Raw genomic sequence first — 24,118 nt, 5'->3', positions numbered from 1 at the left:
GTCAGTATTGGTTTGAAAGATAACATAAGACTAGAGTTTGTTCTATACTAGGGGAAGCTGAACAATTTAAAACTGTATTTGCTGATAAAAATGATCATTTAAAAACTACTGCAAAATAAGCTTGCTTATTTGGTGCTTTCTGGTCTCCATCTTAATTTAATTTGATTCAACAATAATGCTGTTTAAAGCTAATTTTGCTAATAAAGCTTATTTTGTTAACAGTGCAGTGAACAAATCTGCAAGAATATTTGGTTTCTGTAGTCAAATAACTGCTATAAACTTTTGACCTTGGAATTTTACTGATGGCAGAGATATGAAGAGGAATTATGTTAAGATACTTTTGATGACTAAAAGTCTGCCTGATACAGACACTGATAAAATTGAGTAAACTAATGTGAAACCACTGAAAGCAAATAAATGTAAAAAAGGAACAGCAATGCTGGCAGCAGCAGTATCATTTCCTGATACACACAGACTGACTATTCATGCTTGTACTAATGTCCTGCTAACTGTAATTTGCAGTCATGCATTCAAATAACAGGATCTGTTTCAAGAGGGAAAACTCATACTCTAATTCATAAATGACACTCCAGCTAAAAGCAAAGCTGTCAATCTTCCAGAAACTAAAGCTACATAAAAGCATCTCTGATTTTAGGAGAGTTGCAGGATGTTACAGCACAAACCTCAAAGAGCTCAGGAATAGGGACTCTCAGAGTTATCCCCAGATAAGTGGTGACAGTGGCTCCCCACAGCTCTGTCACCACACTGCCAGGGGCTGGGAAGGAAAATGAAGCTGCAGGAGCTTGGTCATGTCAGTCCCAGCAGCCCAGGCTGGTCCTTTTGCTCTTCTATCCCACTTCTGGGCACAAAAGGCAGCCTCAAGTGCAGAAACCACACATGAATTACTTGGGAACCACAGACACCTCAAGAGCTACAATCTGAGCTACAATCCCAAGAGCTACAGTCTTAAATTTTGCTTTAAAACATCCAATCTGTCAGTGGACACAAGACTTTTGTACCATCTAAGTTCTATGCATTTTTTTAAAAGCATCCACAAGCTGGATGAATTTTAGTTACAAAATGATAGTGCCAAAGTCTTGGATACTTTACTTGTTATTTATACAATCTGAAAAGTGAAAAAAGTCTTGTAAAACTTACATCTCCTATTGTTTTTGCTGTCACAGTAGGGACTGCACCTGTGAAGGAAAAAAAACATACAATAACATGTCTACTTCTCATCAAGAACAATAATCCATATTCTGCCAAGGTCAAAAAAAAAGAAATCCAATTAAAACTCATTCCCTGATGTATGTACATAAATTTAAGTCATTATTTATCCCTAGATAAAGGAAGGACAAAAGCAATCATCTGCAGTGACGTGAAGCATAATGAAGAGGTGGCCGCTGTTCTCAGTAAAATCCCTGAGCAAATATAAATGTTCAGGAGTAGAGATGTAAAAGTACAGGCATGGTATTCAGCTGCCTTACCCTGTAAAACATTGTTGGAGTTAACAGTAGGCTGGGCAGCTGGGGTGCTTGCAAGGGACACCACGTTTGCTATGACAGGGGTTGAGTCCTTTCTTAAAGAAGGAGGGCCTGAGGAGGAGGCTGGTGCCATGGAAAGGTTTGCTGGACACAGTGGACAGAAGAAAATGAGAAGAAGCAGTAAGATAATTGAGAAAAAAAGCATTTCTGAAACAACACCCACCCTTGAGATCTGTCTCCAGATGAAAGAGGCTGCTGTGTGAAAAGGGGATGGAGGTGTCAGGTTGCAGCATTTCAGTTTAAACAGGAGCTAGTTCCACAAGCAAATCAGGCAAGAAGGGAAAAGAGCTGCCACCAATGTAAGCAGCAGATTGCACCGAATTGAAACAATGTGCACCATGGCCTAAAAACTGACAGTTCATATTTTATTGGTTTTGGGTATCCTACTCTTGCAGCCACTCAGTGGGAAATTATGCCCTTCTTTAGGATCAGTGATATTCCTGCTTTTCCTTTCCCTTCCTGTCTTTGAGGGCCTTTTATCTCTTTGTGTCTCTACAGAAACTCACAGTTCATATTCCTGTGGGCTTCATTCCTACCCTCATTCCCATTCCACCTGCTCAAGGAAACAGCTACAGCACTTGTACACCTTGGGATTGATAATTCCCAAGAATCAACACTTAATGCCACAGAAATGGGAAGTCTTCATATGCCTACAGACGGCACAGAAGCGGCTGCTTTAAGTGCATATATAGGAGTCTGTATCTAAAACCCTTAAGTCTACTAATTTCATTGTTAAAAGAATATTAACATTCTACCATATCTTCTTGGTGTTATGAAGACAAGCTAGATATTTAATATTTAACATGTCTGTGCTAAATATCAGTAGATTTTAGCCCAATGAAACAGCTTTTTGTTTCATGAAATGGGAAGTCTTCATATGCCTACAGACTGCACAGAAGTGGCTGGTTTAAGTGCATATATAGGAGTCTGTATCTAAAACCATTAAGTCTACTAATTTCATTGTTAAAAGAATATTAACATTCTACCATATCTTCTTGGTGTTATGAAGACAAGCTATATATTTAACATGTCTGCACTAAATATCAGTAGATTTTACCCCAGTGAAGCAGGTTTTTGTTTCATGAAAGGGACTGAAAGCAAGTGTTTTTGCTTCATCTTCTTGAAAATTTGTTTGGTACACAAAGCAATTGCATTTCACACCTACAGAAGTTTGAAATGGTCTCAAGCAAGAGTGATCTAAACCAGAGCCCACTCAACAGCAACAGAAAAGCTCCCCAGGAGAAGACAGATCTTAGAGAGTTCACTGAAGTGAATTTGCAGATAAATATCCATTTCACTGCCCCACACATCAAAAGGCAACACCATCCTCAGGCTGCTTTACCTGTGTTGTTTGGGAGTGGAGGGTCAGGAGCACTTTGCTGTTTACAGAACAGCAGAATACAAAGCAGATTGCAAAAATGCTTCATCTCCCCTTGCCATTTGATGGACTCGTTGAGTTTACCTTGTCTCTTACAACCATCACACTTTGCCATCTAGGAAAACAGTGAGGGAGAAATTGAGCACATCTGGAAACACCAACAAGGGGTAGAGGCATAAAAACCTAGAGGATGTGAGAATATAGCTTACCTGGTAAAACAAAACAGTGAATTTAGACATGCACTCCTCTGAGCAAAACTCCTCTGTTTTCCCCCCAAAGTGATTCTGGACCAGTTTGGGGGAGGTTTGTAAACAGTAACTGCACATTTTACAGTGGTTTCCCCAGCGCTTGGACAAGTCGTGTTTATAGAGCAGTTTACAGACTAAAAGAAAAACAGCAAAATTATTCTTTAATACCAATATGATAATCCCTCAGCACTCCTAATTCCTGTACTAAGTGATGTCTGTAATTATTCATTGAAACATACCATTAAAATGTAAAGTGTGAACAGGGTTCTGTGTTCCTAAACATAAAAACCAGATTCCTAACTTAAAAATATTAGATTTCTTTTAGTATTACTGATAATTTTTAGGCAAAAACACTTGTGACTTGATTTCTTTGAGGCAGGGTTTTGCCCTTTCTTACCTTCACTACAGAATGTTTTATCTATGCCTGAGACTCTCACTGTCTCCTTGATAATTTTCTCAAACCTGCAGTATTCACACAAAGCCATCATATTGCCCTTCTTCTTATATTCATCACAGCAGGTCTTCCCACAGAACTGGAACATTTTACCCTGCAACACAGCCAGAATGTTTTGGTTTCAGTGTTTGAATGAGTCACATCCCAGATAATACATTTAAATTGTTAATAGAAACGCAGAAGAGTATTTATACCCTTAGAAATCAGCAACAGAGCACTGGCAGATGATTCTCCCCATTTAGTTTTATAATAAAGCAAAATTTCTTGCAGAAAGCCCTCACCAATGGTCTTTGTCCTTGGATTAAAAGGTACAAGAGACAGGGATGTGTTTATTTAGACAGGCAATTGTTTGGTTTGGGGTTTTTTTGGAGTTCTTTTTTTTTCTGGTTTTAAGACCATAGAGATAATATCAGTATTAATTTGATATTGGTTAAAATCAGTTTTAGAACTCTCCACAGCAGGTCTGTGCAAGCAACAAAGCAGTACTGACAGATCAGTGCACATAAACAAGAATTTTTTGAGTTTCTGTTGTGAAAAAAGAGCTTTGAAAGCCCTGATCTTTATTACCTTGTAGTCAAGCAGTTCAGGTTTGGTGGCAAATGATCTGTTACAGTGGTGACACTTGATTTTCACAACAGAACGAGTAAAGGTGACCTGCTGGCACTGGGCTGCCAGTCTCTGGAGCCCTGCTGCTGCTGGGCTGCTGGTGGAGCTGGGGGACACAGTTGAGGTGGTGCCAGTGGCTGACACTGTCCCCGAGGAGATGCTCACAATGACCTGGCCCTGAGACAGGGGCACCACTGAGGAGTTCAGCCCTGTAGGCTTGTTGAACAGATTCTGTGGGAAAACAAATAAATAGGTTTTATTTTACGTGGTTAAATCTTACACCTGGGTATTTCCACCATCAATTTAGCATTCTGTTAATTCAGCTAAAAAGAAATCCTAGAATGTCACACCTGAAAAGCTACTACACAATTGTAGCTGCAAAAATTTCGTATGCTCCCATCTGACATAGCCAAGTGATACTGAGGGTTTGCTGAGGTTTTACAGCTGTTGCATTGAACTTGAACACCTGAGGGTGAAACAGAGAAGAAAAAGTGATTTATGCAACATCAAGTTGTATTGCAGCTAATTTTGCACAGTGCATACAAAAACAGAGTCTGAGTGATGAGCCAAGGCACAGACAGAAGCCCACGATGATGTTTTCACAGATTCAGAAGCAGACACTGCAGCTGCTGTGCCTGGTGCTTGCCAGAAATTTAATTAATCTCCCAGTATCCCTAGGATGTCAGTAAGCATTTTTCTGTTTCCACATGAAAAATAGCTGAAAATGTTTGCCTAGCTCCATGCAATGTTGGGTAGAGGTAATAAAGCTGATCACCCCAGGGAACAAGGGCCAGGAGAGTCCCAGCACTGGGATGTCCACACAAGAGGTTTCTCTAGCTGGAAAACCCACCAGCTGCACTTGCCAGAGCAAAAATAAAATAGATTTAAGATTGGTTACCATGTGGAGTTCCCTAAAACCAAAATTGAAATAGCTGTACTGTCACTGCTACATTTATCTACAATAGAATGTCCTTTCATTCCCATCTCAGCACTTAAAAAACACTTTAAAAAACCTTAAAAAACACTTCCCACCCTCCCAAAAAGAATATCAGCCTTAACTTTCAAGACAAATAAAGGTGGGATATGAGCCACAGGAAATGAAGCTTCTATGGAAGTAAAAGGATGAGCTTACCTGAAGAAGTGACCAATTTTACTCTGTATGCTGACAAACAGTTAACAGAACAAAACAGTTCCATCTTCCCCAAGTTATTTGTGCCCTCCACCATCTCAGCTGAAGATCTCAGAGATTTACACAGTGTGCAGGGTGTAATTTTAGCTGACTTCTGTGGAAACAGGGAAATTGTTTAATTATGTGAAACTTGGCATTTTTTATTAACCTGGAAATTGTCGTTAATATATAAAATACTTATAAAACGTGCTTGAAAGAGAGCTTGTTTTACAGCTGTGTTATTTATGGTGCAGATTCATTGATCTGAGCTGTGGTTTGAGCACCTGCCCAGGCCACTTTAACCAGTACCAGGCTCTCTGGGTACTGCAAACACTCCTACAGGTACCAGCAAAGATCTGCACCCTGTACCAGACAACTTCCAACAATTGCTGAGGGGATTGACATTTTGCTTATGGTTTTTAATGCATCAGCTCTGTAGATAAACAATATTCCCACTGAAGAGATGAGGAAACAAGGAACAGGGAGAAGCAGGTGCCCTGATGATGTTTGATAGCAAAATGGGAAAGAGATCCTTATTCTAGTAATAATCACAGTTTTCAGTGTGTGGTCTACAAACACAGGAAAAAGCCTGATTTTCATAAATACATTTTCTGTGTTTAAGATTTTTTAAGGTCTTTAAGTTTGGAAAAAACTTTTGAGAATTAGTGCACCAGATTATTTTAATATGACAGCCTTAAAAATGCACTTTGTTCTACCACCAGCTATTCCAGCTCTTCACAGGACAGAACAGAATACAAGCTTTTAGGGATTTTAAAACACCCACAAACCTCCAGAAACTATCAGAATGTACCTGACAATTGAGTTGAATACTATTTAAAAATCAATTAAAAATAGATTTGACTTAATCTTATAAGCTTTGAACATACTGTATTTTCAAGAGAATTATCACATATGGGGTTTTGATGTGTGATATAAAAGCAGCATGAAAATGTTTCCAGCTTATTTAATTTTATCTCCAGATTTGTTTCAGAGGACAACTAATTCTGAAGGCTATTTTCTGGATGAAATACATTTACCATAATTTTTTTTTTTTTCTTCCCAATGTCCACCTAAGCCTGAAATTTTTTCCCAATGTCCATCTAAGCCTGGAATTTCTTCCCAATATCCATCTAAGCCTGGAATTTCTTCCCAATGTCCATCTAAGCCTGGAATTTCTTCCCAATGTCCACCTAAGCCTGGAATTTCTTCCCAATGTCCATCTAAGCCTGGAATTTCTTCCCAATGTCCATCTAAGCCTGGAATTTCTTCCCAATATTCATCTAAGCCTGGAAGTTCTTCCCAATATCCATCTAAGCCTGGAATTTCTTCCCAATATCCATCTAAGCCTGGAATTTCTTCCCAATATCCACCTAAACCTGGAATTTCTTCCCAATATCCACCTAAACCTGGAATTTCTTCCCAATGTCCATCTAAGCCTGCCCTCTGGCAGTGGGAATCCATTCCCCCTCGTCCCATCACATATACCTGCTTGTAACCTGTCACACATATGGAACTGCAGAATTTTTTGGACTGTCCCTCTATCTGCAGGATGTGACACTGGCCAGAGCCACTGTAGCAGTATCCCCCACAATATTCACAGCAGTTCATGGTCAGGTTGTTGGCCGAGCGGAATTGGGAGAAGCAGGCGTCGCTGCAGAGCTTGTGCACCACGTTCTGGTAATTCACCTCATGCCTGATCTGCAAGGAAAGGAATAAACAGCAAGGACAGGAAGAATTTCTCTGGTCATCTCTGAGACAGCAAGTTGTGCTGAGCTAAAATTTAAATGAGGAAAATTGAAATTACCACTGCGTTCTTCTGGCACATGCTGCACTTGCTGGAAATGCTGTTGGTGTGGATAGTGACAATGGGTTTCCTTTTCAGTTCATATGTGGACAGACAAGACTGGCTGCAGAAATCTTTACTGAAGTCTGTGTTGTCAAACTGGGCAGTGATTACATCCTTTGGATTTAGAATTTCTCTGTGGAAAAAGAAAAACAAACACAGAGATAAAGGATTAATGTGAGATCCATGTCAACTTGCTTATTCTGGAGACTAAACATTCTCCAGGAGAGGGTGCATCCATTTAACTGAAACCTTGAATACATTAACTACCCATGTTTTCCTTCATTTTAGGGATTCATAAATCTGTTTTTCTTTAGAAGAAATAATGCACAAAATACTTTTTGAAAAGGTACTCTTGTTAGCAATTTTGAGAGTGCAATGACATTTTGAAATGGCAGGTGGATGCTGGACCTTTTGAAACACAGTTTTTCATATTTGGCTCATTTAAATATAAAAAAGAGAAGATGCATTCTGCACCACAGAGGCTTTTAAATCTATGTGTGTGTAAAACCCAATTAAGGAAATGGAACTGCAAGCAGACAGACCAATTAACACAGAACAGCATCAGCCACCAATTTTTGAAGGGAAGCATAAGAGGAGCAGCACTACCAAAGCAGCAAGGGGCACAAGAGCAGAACTGAAGCCTTTCATTATCTGCTTGAATATCAATTATTAGTGGAACTAATAAAAGCACTGTCCTACTTTGAGCAGCTTGAGCAGGTTTTCTTGGTAGAAGCTGGTGGGCGAGAAGCTGGAATGGTGTATCCAGTGAGGCACAGTGTGGAGCAGAAGAGCTGGGTTGAGCCTTTCCTCTGGTAGGCAGTTTGTCCCTTCTGCAGGATTTTTTTACAGCCAGAACAGGAAACCCGAACAGCTGTGCTTGGAACTGAGGGGAGCATTTTACTCATGCCAGAGGATGCCACAGCAGGCTGGAAACCTGATGACAGCTGTGGAACTAAAAAAAAACCACACAGAGAAAACACAGAGTCAGTGTTACAGATCCATTACAAAGAACTCACTGGTGTGCAGGGGCAGGCACAAGCTCATAGTTTTATTTGGGTTGTCAGGATCTAGAGGAGAATCAAATAGCAGATGAACTCTCCACAAATGCATGCCCTGGGCTGGTTTTCTGCATAGCAGATTTTTATAACTACTCTGAAGATGGAGAATGCACTTTTAACTTCCCTTTCATGGAATCACAGAATGGTTTAGGTGGGAAGGGGTTTTAAAGATCATCCATTCCACCCCCTGGCAGGAGCAGGGACACCTTCCACTATCCCAAGTTGCTCCAACCTGGCCTTGGGCACTGCCAGGGATCCAAGGGCAGCCACAGCTGCTCTGGGCACCCTGTGCCAGGGTTTCCCCACCCTCATAGGAGAACAATTTTTTTCTAAGATCTAATCTAAATCAGCCCTCCTTCAGCTTAAGACTATTGAACACATTCAGTTCTCCTATGCATTTTACATTCAATTTTCCTATGCCTCAATCCACAATTATTTTATAATCTCAATTTCATTCTCTCTAAACCAAACTAGTTCTTCATTCCTACTGGGATCAGACACAGCAAATGAAATGCAGAGTGACCTGCAGTATTTGCAAAGGTGACACATTTTACAGATTTAAATGAAATTAGTCTTGCCTATTCCTTACCAAGAGGATTGCCACTGACTGAAAATACAGCACTGATTTTCAGCTCCCCTTCCTGAGATTTTGGCTGTTGGCCGTACTCCTAAAACAAAGGGAAAGAGAACAAACACACAGATGTAATAACAGCTTACATGGTTCCATTCCTTCACAATGCTGCATTGAACCTCAGGGAAGAGTGGCTGTCCTAAGCCTGCTCCAAAGGCTGGGTGACAAGTGAGCAGCACAAACAGCTCCTGCTCAGAGCAAACCACACCTGAGGGGGCACAAATGGACAGGTGGGGCTGCCTGCTGCATCCCCCTCTGCAGCTGCACTCCAAGACACCTCAGAATTGAGTAAAACTTAAGGAAATCTTTGCTTTCCATTCCAACTTTCCAGCTGGAAGTGCCCCTGTTCTGGGAAAGAAGTTTTATCTTCACATAAAGGAGGATAGCAAGGAAATAGAGCTGGGAGGGGAGAGTTCTGTATTAACCAGGAGTTAAAATCTTGGAGCAGCCTAAGGTGAAGCTTTACAGCAGACCAAGGCTGGACCATCACAGTCCCAGCTCCAGCATGAAGGGAATCACCTCACATTTGGTACAGGATGAGAAAATCCCTGGCCAGCTGCTGCTGGAATAGCTGACATGCTCTAAATGACTGGCTGAGTCCCCAGCAGCTATTCACACTGCCAGCACATTTCCTGCCCCTGCTCTCCCCAGAAATCTGAGCCAGAAAGCAGCTTGGAACACTCCACATGGAAATCTTAATAGGCTGAAGAACATAATCTCTTGGAACTCCAGAGATGATAAGATTTAGCCTACTTCCAGTCGTTTGGGAGTAGTGAGGCATGATGTCATGTTATGACTGAGCTAAATTCACAGTTGCTGCCTGGCTGCCAGGGAAACCAACTCAGAATCACTAAGCAAAAGGAAGCTTTCCCTTTCCAGTGGCAGTGAAATGCTCCCCCAGCTCCCGAAATCCCACAACAACCTCCACTGAGCACTCCTTCCTCTCACTCCTGTGGGAAAAATTGGAATTTCTATACTAGACAAGCAAACTATTTCTCAGCATGTTTCCCAGGAGACAGGCACTGGTATTCCTTGACCATGTGAACCATCAGACTGAAACAATCAAATCTCAGGTTGAGAAGCTCAAAGCTGGGTATGGACATGCTGTGATGAGATTCTTAAGCACCATTTTTATTATTATTATTATTGAAAAATTAATCATTTGCAGACACACAGTTTTTAAAGCATTTTAACTGTAATTGTATCATTAGTCAAGAGTAGGAAAAGAAATGGAGGCAAATCCTGACATCAACTGTGCATGATCAAGCAGTTTCACAGCAGCTTAACAGTGCTGAAAGCCAAAACCCTTCAGCTCCAACTATTGGTTACAGCAAGAAATGCTCTTATCTTTCAGGAAATATTTTTAAAAAATCCATAAAATCCCCCCCATAATAATTCCAATCTAAAGCAAAACAAAATGAACTCAGTTCTCCTACTTTTCCAGTATCAGGCAGAGTTGATAATCACAGGATTTTACTCCAGGAAGGAATTTTTTGAACCATACGATATTTGACATTTAATTCTTCAAGTCTTCATTTTTACTTATTAATATGATCTTTGATAACCACAGACATCTCGCCTTGCATTCCACACAAATCCACACAGCAGATGCCATCTTGGGAGGACAAAAGAAGAGACAGATTTAACTAATCTACACGTGGTTTGATATTCTACAGGTGCAAGGAAAAATAAACCCAAACAATCCCACAGAGACTGAACAAATCAGAAGGACAGTAAAATCTGAAGTTGCAAATATTTTACTTATTCAATTGAGAGTATTATGGGAAAAGAAGAAAAAGTGCTGGGAAGACAGGCCCAGAGAGCAGAGGAGCTTCAGCAGAAAGACAAAGACCGATGCTAAAAACTAACACCTGCACAGAACACCAACACTCACATGTTGGTACAAAGGGATGCATCATTTTGGGAAGTTTTGCACACTTTTAACATATAAAATCTGACATGTAACCCAGATATGAGCAGTGAGGAGCCAGGAATTGCAGCACAGCTCATTCCCCTGGTGTTACACATCAAACCAGAGGCACAAAACTTGGCTGGAGCTCAGCAATCCTGCCCCCAGCACTGCCCAATCCACAGGTCAGACCTTCTCCAGGTTGCAATTACTGAGTTTTACCTGTATCATCACAAAAAGTGTCAGTCTTGAATGAGAAAGTCACTTAAACACATACTTAAATTGACTTCACTGATGTGTAAGTACTTAAATATTTTCCTAAGTCCTTTAAGTGCTAATTTAAAACAAGAACTACTATGCTTGCAAAGGCAGCTTTTAAGAAGGAAGTAGCAGCACTAGCTGCTTTAATTAATATCTCTAATTATGAGCACTCATAAGTTATTTAACAAAATGTGATTTACAGTTTATTTCCTAGTTAGATAAAGTGTCTATGTAGCCACAGATTTAGTTACAGAAGTTTTAGAGCACTTGGCTTTGTTTCTAACTGAAAAGAAAAACATTTTCAGAGACAAGGTAACAAGACATCAAAAAGTTGAGGGGGGTGGGTAATTTTTTTATAGTAGTGTAAGAGGGAAAAATCCTTCTACTAAACTATGTTCTTCAAGTTAAATTTCGGTCAATAAACCAATAAATGGCTGAATTTTTGTTCAGCTTAAGCGGTCAGCTGTCAGACCAAAATGAGAAATGCAATGGGAAACTTACCTCAGAATTACCAGGTTCATCTTTAATTTTGTCTAATAGTCCCTGCTGTGGGGCCATAGCTTTAGCATATTCGTCATCCAAAGGCTCCTTCTTAATTCTAATATTTGGTGCAAAGGAATTCCCCAGCTCTTGTCCAATAGATTCCTTACTAGAAAATAGGTAGCTAGACTCCTGAAACAATAATATGAAAAAGAATTCACCCTCCTGCATCTGCCATGAGGAGTTGGGCTGCTGCCAAGGGGAGTTTGTGCTGCAGACCAAGAGATTTGGGTCCTGCCAAGGTGGGAGAAATGCTGGGCAGCAGCTGCTGCCTCATCCTCCCTGCAGCCCCCTCTCTCATCCCACCCCCAATGCTTTCCACTCCTCTGGGCAAAGCAGAAAACACCCAGCTCTGTAAGTTGGTTGTTTGGGAGTGTCTCCTGTGGATACAGCTGCTCCCTGGCTCATGTGGAAAAAAAGCAGCAGGTCAGGTGGATGCATCCAGCTGTAGGTTCGGCTCACCGGTCACTCCAACCATGCTGAACAAGAAAAGTGGCTACCAAAAGAATCCTCAATCCAAAGAGAGGCTCAGGAAAATTTTACAAAATTATATGTACTGTTTAAGTAGCAAAGATGTCTAAGAGTCAGAAGATCAGTTTCCTTAACACTCAAATTTACACTCAAATACAAAATACGTATTTTGAATTATTCCAGCATATTGCTGCACTTGCAAAAGTGGTTGAAAGATCTATAGCTTACCCTGAAGTTAGTTTCTGGAGTTTGTGGCGCTAACTGCGTCCGTAATGTTTCTTCTACTTGATTATGAACTGAGGAAAACATATACATTAAATAGAAATGAATACAGGTTCCAATGCATTTCCTTTAAAACTATCAGAGTCTCATCCTGCTCCCCAACCCCAGTGGCTGACAGCACCTCACCACTATTAAACTACTCCCTTTCTCCTCCCTGTAGGAAAGGTGGTAATCCCTAAAGAGAATTGGCTCTTTTTAAATTATTCTATTGGATCATCATTTTCCCATTCCAGCAAAATAGTTGCAGGCTTCCGATGCAAATTCTTCATTCAGAATTTTCCACACCTCAGCAGGTTCTGAACTCCCCTGTTTTGACATTTAAATCACAAAATACTTTTCAGAGCAACATCTTCCAGCTTTTTCTTTGCTGTTCTGTTCTTTTGCCTTTTCCCCTCTTCTCAGGAAATAGCATCTTCTGCTTTTTTAGAATATATCATTTAAAAACTTTGGATTTGCCTAGATATTGGATATTTCCATGAGCATTTATCATTCTGGTTTCAACTACTGACTGCTTTACCTGATCTTTTAACTGTATGTGTTTACAACTTTCTGAAATACATCTTATGTACAGAAACATTCTTCCCTTGACTTCAAACTGAAGTTACAAGTAGAGATACATCTGTAACTTTATTATTAAAGATATCTTTATTGCTTCTCTATCATTGGTGCCACCTGGAAGCACTGATTTGAAGATGCTGTTGCTGAACATTTAAAGTTTAAACCACAAAACTAGAAGCTGTGAATGTGAACAAGCAGCCAGGAGTGCCTCACGTGCTGGCTCACCCTCCCTCTGCTGAATAAGATTAAACCATGTGTTCCTGCTTGGTTATTCTTAACTCCTTCATTCACTGCTCTGCTGTAACTTTCAGAGCTTGGGAAGACAAAAATAAATGTGTGGGCAGCAAGATTATGGAGACTGTCAAATGAGAAAGGGATTTTAGGCATCTTTGGTTCTTCCCATGTTGGCTGGATGAAGTCCAAGACACAAGTATTGGAGGAAGAAGGGGAGCAGTCTCCCAGGAAAAGCAGATTTCAAGCTATGTTCTGGCTTAGTTCCTGCAGACACTAACTCCTTTCTAGCAAGCCTTTCCCTGATACTATCAAATCCACACTGCTTTAAATGCCTAGGCATTAGTGAACAATTGGTGTTTTGCTCAAAAAATCTTTACTGGCCACTAACTTAACCTAAACTTCATCACCTTTTCTTTTAAGAAGCTCCATGGTCTATAAAAACCAGTGAGAAAAACCAAAAGGAAGCTTGAATTGTCACCCAGCTTGGTTTAGGAAACCACAACAACAAAGGTTATGTTGAGGCTCTGTAACAAGCTGTGGAGGATGAGACCTCCCTGACATTGCCAAGCCCTTTGCAAATCCTCCTCCTAAGACAGTTCATTGGATTTCAGGGTTCTTCATAAAATGCTCCCCTACACACAGCTCTGCCTGTTCTCTTCAACAAGGTGATGTTTTTAATAATTAGCCCTATTGCTGATTTCTGTCTAATTCTTTCTTCCTCTTTGCTGGGCAGCCAGCTCTATGATGGCAACAGTTACCTGCTTTGTCAAGAAAACTGCTTTTCAATCTAGAATCCATATCTTTAGGGATTTTTTCCAATCGTTTTTCACGTTCTTGAAAATGTCCTTCTCTATTCTTGTCCTTGGCTGAAAAAGTCTCTTTGCCATTATCTCGTGTTCTGCTAAAATCTTTTCGAAGTGATTTAAATACAGGGCCCTGCTCAAAGGGGGAAGTGAGATCCTTCTGGATTGCATTCTGAACCTGAATTTCTTTTTCACTGTCCAGTTCATGATCTGGAACTCTCTTGCCCTCTTGCAGATGATCTTCATCATGAATTGCTGAAGAAAGAGTGTCTTTTGGAGTGAAATTCTGCTCATCTTCGTTGTCACTCCCAACAACAGGTATGCCTGCAAGATCCCCAGAGTTCAGAAAATAATCATGATCATCACCCTGCAGTGAATTCTCAGCTCCTGCTCGGTTGGGTGCTCCGTAAGACAAGCTGTCCAGGGCAGGTGCTAAGTTGTGCTCAGCGTCCTCAGACATCTCTGCATCCAGAATTTCACCACCTAGGGAGAAAAAAATCTCAGTGAACTGTCAGAAAATTGACCAATTTCACGTGTAATGAAGGTGTGAGTGTTCTAATCTGGCTGATGCTGCAATTCCTTGAATATTCTCAACCTTTTCATGCCAACATGACTGTGAAAACATTGCTGACATAGAAAGGGTTCAGTTGCCCTCACCACTCTGAAGCAGAAGCTGAACTGAGTAAAACTAACCAAAGAAAGAAAAAATATTAATTTCCATTCACCTCACTTGGAGCACTTGTGGAGAAGGCAATGCAGGAGGGAATGAGCAGGAAGGGCTGGGATGAGGGCAAGACAGTCTTGTTCAGCAGCAATGACACTTCCAAGAAAGGCTTTGTGAAACTATGACATTAGAGAATAAATAGAAATACTTACATTTTTCTGTAATATCAAATACCGCATCAGATTTATCTTCAAACTGTAAAAAAGGAAAGCACTGTGTCATTGTCTTGGTCAGCTGCCATGTACTTTGCTAAAAAGTATCTGATCAAAACCAAGCTGAAGGATCACAATTCCTCCTCCTCCTTCCTTCCTTGCCTCAAGCAAATTTTTATGAATTAAGACTGAGAAGCCACACTAACCCTAATGAGTTCAGAATGCACAGAAAATGCACACAAGGAAAATTTAGAAATAGTGTTGCTTCCCAGAGGAGAGAGGAAAGGGAATGTCAATTTTCTCTACTACCTGGGATAGCAGTACCGGGTCAAGGCCACAGATTCTGCCCTGATACTCCACAAGCCTTCATTCCTTCTGAACATAAATAAAAACCAGGAGCTTGGGCAGCTCCCACTGCCATGGGCTGCACAGGCCCAAGGGTTTCACCTCTCTTAGAGGGAATTTTCCCCTTTCCAGGAACAGGAAAATGCAATGTTTAAATTCCCAATCCAGAGAGTGTCAGTGTGAGCATAAGCACAGAAGACCCAGATGCTGAGTGCTGCACAAACATCTGGCAGCATTAAACATCCTCTGACAGATGTTGAAGTTGTTGGCATGTTGGATGGTGCCTGGAGAAGGAGAATTAAAGTTTCCTTCAGAATGTCCAACTCATTAGCAGCCTTCTTTTCTGCCCAAGAGATAACAGTAATTCATTTAAGCCCTCTCTCCTTTCTCTACACTTCTTTCCTGCTAGATCCTGCTCACACTGCAATTCTTAAGCCATCTTAGGGAAAGTAATGGGATTTGAGAGCAAAGGGATGAGCCCTAATTTCATTTAACTCAAGTCATTTAGTTGATAAATCCAGTATTTCTCAGGGCTGTGATGGGAGCTATCAGTTTGGTAGCAGGGAGCTCTAGGAAAGGATGACAACAGACTGTCCCAGAGGTCATTTGATGGCAAAATCTCCTTTTCCAACACCACTTGCAGGTCTGCAAAGACAAGGCAGCTCCTTCAGCTTAACTGGACACACATGGAATAGTGAGGGCATGTCCATCAAGTCAGTTGGATACCTCACCAGAACTTTCTGGTTTCTCTGAGCAGACACTTGAGGCTGGAAAAATAAAAGAGAACCAAAACAAAACAAAAAAAAAAGGATACAGTTCCACAAGGATGATGCAAGTCTTCTCCATGGAATTATCTACAGGGAAAGAGTAAGGAAACACCTCCCAGGACGGTTTGCAAGGCCTGAGCTCTGCAATAATTTCAGGAGTGGCTGGAAGATGGAAGTTTAATGTTGATCTAGGAGCCCATTAACAGTCAACTAAATTTACACAGGTGTAAAATTAATCCCCATAAATACTGGATATACAAGTGCTCACAGAGGCTGCTGAGGACAGGGACAGCAGGGTGGGCTGCTTTTACAGAAGAACATGGAGAGGAACTTGTTGTCATTTGATAATAATATCAGAGCATGAAGTTTTTGGAGGCAAAACAACAGCCCAGGTCCTTGACTCTACACTGACCTTTTCTTGGTCCTTTTTTGCTTCCTGTCAGGAATTTTCTATCTTCTCCAACAGATTTTGATGGTGGGATGAAGGGAATTTTCAGCTGAGATAAGCTCATCCTTTTCTCAAGGTAGATTTGTATCAAAGGAGTTCTTTAATCTTTTGAGACCCAAAGTACCTGGGGGAAAATATTCCAGGTCCTACACAGCCCTGGCTGCCTTACACACCCAAACCCTAAGTGTTCCTTCTCCTCTTCTGGTGGTAACAAATCTTTGCCAACAGCTGACAACCCCAGGAATGCTTGTATCACCAAGGGATACATTTTGCAGTGTGAATCTCTCTCACTGTTTCATTCAAAGAAACACTAACAGGCAGGTCAGCACAAGGGGCCACCTGCAAGAGCATGACGGACTCCCAGAAACTTTCTGGAGGAGCTGGAAAACATTTACAATCTACCTGGAATGAACCCAAGACACTTCCCAAACACAAGGTCATCCTAGGGAAAAAAACAACCCTGTTTTGTTTCTTCACTCATTATTTTGTGAGGATATGAAAAGAAGAAATCATCTTCTTTCAAAAGGTTTTTGGATACAGAGGAAGATCTGTGTCTGTGGTCAAAAGCTTTCCCTGAAAATATTTATAAACCTATTTATAAACCTATAAATTTATAAAATTCAATGTTTTAGGCTATGCCTTTAGGAACTCCAGCATCTAACAATACCAGCAGCTTTATCTAAGCCACCATCTAGTTTGTGACTGTGAACAGCATCAGAACTCCCACATAGTGTAAATTTAAAGGGAAAAAACCAGGGAAAGTGTTGGGATGATTGTATGTGTGTACACATATGTATTTACATACAAATATATATATATCCCAAACAAAATACTCATTCTATAAGTCTATAACTGTATTGTCCCTGAATTTAGAGCTTATGTATTTTTTTTCAGCATTAATGTGGGGTATTTTCTTAGTTCTACACTTCTAGTCCCTTCCCCAATGTCACTGCAGTCTTATTTAATGGCACCTCAGGAGGAAATCTTGTGTATCACCAGTTACAAAAATGTGTCACTTTAATAAATCATGTACATTAGCTTTTAACTGGATTATGGCCTTGTATCACACAGAAATATGAACAATAATGCCCAACTTACTATTTCTACCTTATTCTATTACAGTTCTGCAAGGCAATTCCCTCTCTCCAGTCCTCATGTTTCCTCCTTTCATCACTGTTAATTCCTTCTCCTTCTTCCACTCAGATTTTTTAAGATTTAGTGAGAAGTGGAGCAAAAGTACTTGAGGGGCAAACATGGAACTGATGGCATTTCCTCTGCAGATCCAAGGAGAAAGGTACCTCAAGACCTCACATTAAGTCTTTGATAAAAGACTTTCCTACAAAAGTCTCAGGAACAGAGATTTCTGTTCAAATACTGAGGCTTCAACTCTTCAACTCAGTCCTCAAAACACACTGGTATTTGTAAAACAAAACTCAATAATACAATATTCTAAACCACCTTCATTAAGTCATCTTGGCAAATATTTGCCAGAGAATAATAATTCTTAGTGGTTTTAATCATTTAACTCCATAAGGGTTTAATACAGAACAGTTGAAGTTTGGTATTAGTGAAATTCAATGTTTTAGGCTGTACTTTTTAATGACTGCCTCATTAGCTAGGACTGCACACAAAGTGGTGCTCTGCCTACTCAGGCTGTAAAAAACAAATAAATGAATGAATGAAATGAAACAAGAATACAGAAATGGTGACAAAACAATGAGGTACTTCTGAAAGCAATGTGACTTGCTTAAAAGTAAGTACTCTATAAAAAAAACAGCATTGCTTTTATAAACAAAATAAAATTCCACCAGATATGTCACTGGTTTTTATAGATGTACATGAGATTGAGGGAGCAGTGTCACAGCCTCAGCACCAATCTGCCTGTGCTGGGAGTGGAGGACAGAAGGACACACATTTCCACTTCAATACAACATGCTAATTTGAAATAACTAAAAAGCTGATCCATACCTTCATGATGTTCAACATAGCCATGTCATCCATAAATCAAACAATTCATAGATTATTTTTGTGCAGTATAAAGAGGGAAGCTGCCTATGGCTACAGTATTGCTTTGTATGCAAAACAGAGAATTCCATTAAGAAATAAACAAACAGTGTATCTACTTTACACACACAGAATGTCTTTCTAGCAAGCTTCTGAAGTTTGATCCTAGATTTTAACATACCCATAAGCAAACTGTGGAAAGGAAGCAGATGTTAAGAGAACTGCAATTAAAAATAGACAGAAATGATTCTCAGTTTGCCTGTAGTTTCCTTGTCCCTCTATGCACACAGCATAACCCCCACTCCAGGACTCATTCAATTGAGAAGACATGAAAAAAAAAAAAAATAAAAAAGGAATTGAAATTTCCATTGCTGTTCTTGAGGGAGGTGGGGTGAGCTGAGGAAGCATCCCCTGAACTTTTCCACGTGGCAGGGAGGGATGGTAGGGAGGGATGGGAGGCAGGGATGGAGGCAGGGATGGAGGCAGGGAGGGCAGAGAGGGATGGCAGAGAGGGATGAAGGCAGGGATGGCAGAGAGGGATGAAGGCAGGGATGGCAGGAAGGGATGGAGGCAGGGATGGAGGCAGAGATACCAGGCAGGGATGGAGGCAGGGATGGAGGTAGGGATGGGAGGCAGGGATGGAGGCAGGGATACCAGGCAGGGATGGAGGTAGGGATGGGAGGCAGGGATGGTAGGGAGGGATGGAGGCAGGGATGGCAGAGAGGGATGGAGGCAGAGATACCAGGCAGGAATGGAGGCAGGGATGGAGGCAAGGATGGCAGGAAGAGATGGAGGCAGGGATGGCAGGCAGGGATGGAGGCAGGGATGGCAGGGAGGGATGGAGGCAGAGATACCAGGCAGGGATGGCAGGCAGGGATGGAGGCAGGGATGGAGGTATGGATGAGAGGCAGGGATGGAGGCAGGGATGGAGGCAGGGATGGAGGCAGGGAGCAGCCAACCACGCTGCACCTCTGGCACCGCTGAACTCCGCGGAATTCCCCAGCAGCTCCTGGCGGAGCCGCCTCCCCCCAAAGCACGGCAGCCCTAAGGGATTTGTACCTTCCGAGCACCTGGGGAGGGCAGAGCCGGGTAACAAAGAGCCGGGCTGCTGCACACACCTGCCACAGGAAAGGAAAGGCTGCGGCAGGAAGGGAACCCGCCGGGGTCACAGCCATAGAGCCGAGCGGGCCCGGCCGGCAGAGCCCCCCCTGGCCGGCTCCGGGACCCCGGCACGGCGGGGACAGCGCGGGGACAGAGAGGGGACAGGGAGGGGACAGCGCCACCCCTGCCCGCGGACAGGCTCCGAGTCCCTCTGGGGACAGCGACAGACGGAGCTCGGCACGGTGAGTGGCGCTGAGGCTTCCCTGAGCCACGCTGAACACTTGGAAAGATTGTTCTTAATCTACGCTGAGGGTGATGCAGTGGGGAGTTCTTTAAGGCAAATCCCAAATGTAAAAAAGCAGGAATTTCCCAGCTGCTTGTGGCTCCCTACATTCTGTTACAGAAATAGTTTCACCTTGCAATTCACACATCTTCAATTTTCAAGTGTCAGGACAGAAGATTCAGGTAATACAATGATTGGAGTTGTTAAAGGCAAATCCCAAACATGTAAAAAAGCAGGAATTTCCCAGCTGCTTGTGGCTCCCTACATTCTGTTCAAGAAATACACTTTTATCTTCCATCTCACACATTTTCAATTTTAAAGTATCAGGACAGAAGATTTAGGTAATACAGTGGAGATGGTGATGGGAGTTTTTAAAGGCAAATCCCAAATATGTAAAAAAAGCAGGAATTTCCCAGCTGCTTGTGGCTTCCTACATTCTGTTCAAAAGATACACTTTTACCTTCCATCTCACTTACACATCTTCAATTTTTAAGTGTCAGGAAAAAGGATTGAGGTAATACAGTGATGCGAGGTTTTAAGGACAAATCCCCAAAACATGTACAAAAACAGGCATTTCCCAGCTACTTGTGGCTCCCTACATTCTGTTCAAGAAATAGAGTTTTACCTTCCATCTCACTTACATCTTCAATTTTAAAGTATCAGGACAGAAGATTTAGGACAGAAGATTTAGGTAATCAAGTGGAGATGGTGATGGGAGTTGTTAAAGGCAAATCCCAAATGTAAAAAAGCAGGTGTTTCCCAGCTGCTTGTGGCTCCCTACATTCTGTTCAAGAAATACACTTTTACCTTCCATCTCATTTACACATCTTCAATTTTTAACTGTCAGGATAGAAGATTCAGGTAATACAATGACTGGAGTTGTTAAGGGCAAATCCCAAACATGTAAAAAAGCAGGAATTTCCCAGCTACTTGTGGCTCCCTACATTCTGTTCAAGAAATACAGTTTTATCTTCCATCTCACACATTTTCAATTTTTAAGTGTCAGGACAGAAGATTTAGGTAATAGAGTGGAGATGGTGATGGGAGTTTTTAAAGGCAAATCCCAAATGTAAAAAAGCAGGAATTTCCCAGCTGCTTGTGGCTCCCTACATTCTGTTCAAAAGATACACTTTTACCTTCCATCTCACTTACACATCTTCAATTTTTAAGTGCCAGGACAGAAGATTTAGGTAAACAGTGGAGATGGTGATGGGAGTTTTAAGAGCAAATCCCAAACATGTAAAAAAGCAGGAATTTCCCAGCTGCTTGTGGCTCCCTACATTCTGCTCAAGAAATACAGTTTTTTTTACCTTCCATCTCACAAACCTCCATTTTTTAAGTGTCAAGAGAGAAGATTCAGGTAATACAATGATTGGAGTTTTTAAAGGCAAATCCCAAATGTAAAAAAGGAGGCATCTCCCAGCTGCTTGTGGCTCCTTACATTCTACTCAAGAAATTGTTTTACCTTCCATCTCACTTACACATCTTCAATTTTTAAGTGTCAGGACAGAAGATTTAGGTAATGCAGTGATGGGAGGTTTTAAGGGCAAATCCCAAATGTAAAAAACCAGGCATTTCCCAGCTGCCTGCACCTCCCTACATTCTGTTCAAGGAACACAGTTTTACTTTCCATCTCACTTACACATCTTCAATTTTTAAGTGTCAGGACAGAAGATTCAGGTAATACAATGATTGGAGTTTTTAAAGGCAAATCTCAAATGTAAAAAAGCAGGAATTTCCCAGCTGCTTGTGGCTCCCAACATTCTGTTCAATAAATAGTTTAGCCTTGCAACTTACACATCTTCAATTTTTAAGTGTCAGGACAGAAGATTTAGGTAAAACAGTGATGGGAGTTTTTAAAGGCAAATCCCAAATGTAAAAAAGCAGGAATTTCCCAGCTGCTTGTGGCTCCCTGCATTCTGTTACAGAAATAGTTTTACCTTCCCTCTCATTTACACATCTTCAATTTTTAAGTGTCAGGACAGAAGACTCAGGCATGTGCTGCTCCCCTTTCATTTCTGCAGTTTAAGAATTCTGGATCATTCACCAGAAATCACAGGGAGCAGTTCAGCATGGGATTTTATCGTCCCTTTCTGCCACCAGGCTTTTCTGATATTCCTGAGCTTTTGGAATATTCACAGGCCAATTCCAAACAAACTTTATAGTTTCCACACCCACCCAGCACACACACAGAACATGTATATTGTTACCAACATGCACAGGGCCAAAATGAACTTGTCAAACACACAGAAGTTGCAGAGAGCCTTATTTTTTCTGGAATATTGGTGGGTTTCATCTATACCTACAAAACCCACAAGAGGATTCAAGCCCTTCTCCCATTCACACACAAAATCATGGATTTGAGAAGGAAGCAGCTCCACATGTGATGGTTTCACTCGGCAATCACAAGATCCCAGTTTGGTTTGGGTTGGAAAGGACCTTAAAGATCATTTTGTTCCAAACAACACCTCCCACTATCCCAGGCTGCTCCAAGTCTCCTCCAGCCTGGCCTTGGACTCTTCAGGAATGGGGACAGCCACAGTTTCTCTGGGCACCTGTGCCAGGGATTCACTACCCTCAAAGGGAAGAATTTCTCCCTAATATTTGTTATTAACAACAAATTTCCTTGCAATGGTCTTTGCAAAGATATCAGATTTCGATGTGCTTTGGGTTTTTCAGTTTAGAAACAGACACAAACCACACAGCAAGCAAACAAACCAAGACATCCACAAGAAAGACTTTGTTTCCAAACAAAGAATTTCTTCCCTCAAAACCTCACCCTGGCTCTGTGCTGAACTTCTCTGCTGCTGGTAAGACACAAACAACCACTAATGCTGAGATTTTGGTTACACTGAAGCTGTAAATAAGCTGAAATAAAAACAATTCCAGTTTCTCACAGCATAAGGAAGGAGAGCTAAATGGGAATTACAAAATGTAAAAATGCTCAATATCAGAGCAGGGTCTGTGTCACAATATGTGTGTTTATGCTGTGATACTCAGCAGTTACTCCAAACCAAGTGTTTCAGTGCAGTTACATATTTTAGCTTATTCCACAAGCAGGCCAGCACTGTCCAGACCACAAATGTGCGATTTTGGCCAAAGTTTTCAAAAATTTGGCTAGTGAGAAGGTTCTGCTCTGCAAAGCATGGAATCCCCTTAATTCCATTTAGCTCATCAAGAGAGAGCCATCCATCACTGTGTCCTTTAGGGAAAGCCAGTCCATGAAATACAACCAAGAAGTGCCAAAGGTGACAATCCAGGGTGGAGCAGCAGCACTAGAACCTCAGGAAGATCACTCAATGTTTCATCCAGAAAGATGATTAATTACGTTAGTAATTAGTTGCTACTAGTTATATTACTAATAGGAGAAAAAAACAAACCAACCCACTGTAAATTAATTTTTAAAGAGAGTGAACTGTTTGAACTGTTTGAACCTGAAGTTCTCTGCTTGTCATTACAATCTGTCCTCAATTAAGAAACCCACAAGGTGGTTTTGTGAACAAATTGGGAAAATTCACAACTGTAGCAGTTTTTGCTTGACAAAAGCCAGCAGGAGCATGTCCTGCCCAGCCTGCTTTGTGTTCCCAGCCCCACTCTGGAGCCTGGCTCAGCTCCATCAGGTCCTGCAAGTCCTCTCCCTTCTCCTCAGAGCTCAGTGCCAGCAGCAATTGATGGTGCAAATGGGAGAGCCTGGATGTACATCCAACTCAATTTCAGTATTTCTCTTCATTCTTCAAAGTACCTTCCTAATTCTGGCTTCCTTTTTGCCTTTTCCACGATTCAACACAACAAAATCCTGTTAATAGCCTGCATTAACTGTACTTCATAAAGCTTTCTGAGCAAACAGCACCATATAAAGATGAATTTCAATGCAGATGAAATCTTTTTCATGTTCTTTCAAGTCTTTTAAGAAATATCAAGACTTGCAGAAATACACAAAGAAGTTATTAAAAACATAATAATAATAAAAAGGAAGTACTCCAAAATGCCTCCTGTGGGAATAACTCTGTATAGTTGTGCTAATTCTGTTTTGAGTTCTTCTCACCTAAATTTAGACAACTAAACATTAGTTTATTAGGCTAATGATTCAGATTTCCTCTCTTTGCAAAGGAAATTAAAGAATTCTGGCAGCAGCAATTTATCCTGCCCTGGGAGTGTGGACCAGCTATCAAAAGGGAAAAGGACCAAATATAGAATTAAAGTCTTGGCTTTGGCACCAAAATTCTGATGTATTAAACTTTGGTTATGACAACAATTGCTCATCACACTTTTTTTACTAAAAAACTCAAAGGCATTAGACACA

The 24,118-nt window shown here is 41.2% G+C and overlaps 1 protein-coding gene across 1 annotated transcript in view; it reads right to left on the bottom strand.

The window, feature by feature from the left end:
* ZMYM4 (zinc finger MYM-type containing 4) overlaps positions 1 to 24,118 on the bottom strand; it is a 40,050-nt gene that overhangs the window by 11,618 nt on the left and 4,314 nt on the right. The window contains exons 2-17 of the mRNA XM_059488854.1: positions 14,868 to 14,910; positions 13,947 to 14,474; positions 12,343 to 12,410; positions 11,605 to 11,775; positions 8,892 to 8,970; positions 7,944 to 8,196; positions 7,203 to 7,377; positions 6,884 to 7,096; positions 5,363 to 5,513; positions 4,581 to 4,696; positions 4,192 to 4,461; positions 3,568 to 3,718; positions 3,132 to 3,304; positions 2,887 to 3,037; positions 1,488 to 1,628; positions 1,159 to 1,196 (exon numbers count right to left, since the gene is read on the bottom strand). Of these exons, the coding sequence (XP_059344837.1) occupies positions 1,159 to 1,196; positions 1,488 to 1,628; positions 2,887 to 3,037; positions 3,132 to 3,304; positions 3,568 to 3,718; positions 4,192 to 4,461; positions 4,581 to 4,696; positions 5,363 to 5,513; positions 6,884 to 7,096; positions 7,203 to 7,377; positions 7,944 to 8,196; positions 8,892 to 8,970; positions 11,605 to 11,775; positions 12,343 to 12,410; positions 13,947 to 14,474; positions 14,868 to 14,910 (2,721 nt within the window). The remainder of the gene's footprint in view (positions 1 to 1,158; positions 1,197 to 1,487; positions 1,629 to 2,886; positions 3,038 to 3,131; positions 3,305 to 3,567; positions 3,719 to 4,191; positions 4,462 to 4,580; positions 4,697 to 5,362; positions 5,514 to 6,883; positions 7,097 to 7,202; positions 7,378 to 7,943; positions 8,197 to 8,891; positions 8,971 to 11,604; positions 11,776 to 12,342; positions 12,411 to 13,946; positions 14,475 to 14,867; positions 14,911 to 24,118) is intronic.

The sequence above is a fragment of the Ammospiza nelsoni genome, chromosome 25, assembly GCF_027579445.1.
Source record: "Ammospiza nelsoni isolate bAmmNel1 chromosome 25, bAmmNel1.pri, whole genome shotgun sequence".
NCBI lineage: Eukaryota > Metazoa > Chordata > Aves > Passeriformes > Passerellidae > Ammospiza > Ammospiza nelsoni.
This window is presented reverse-complemented; position numbering and strand designations above follow the sequence as displayed.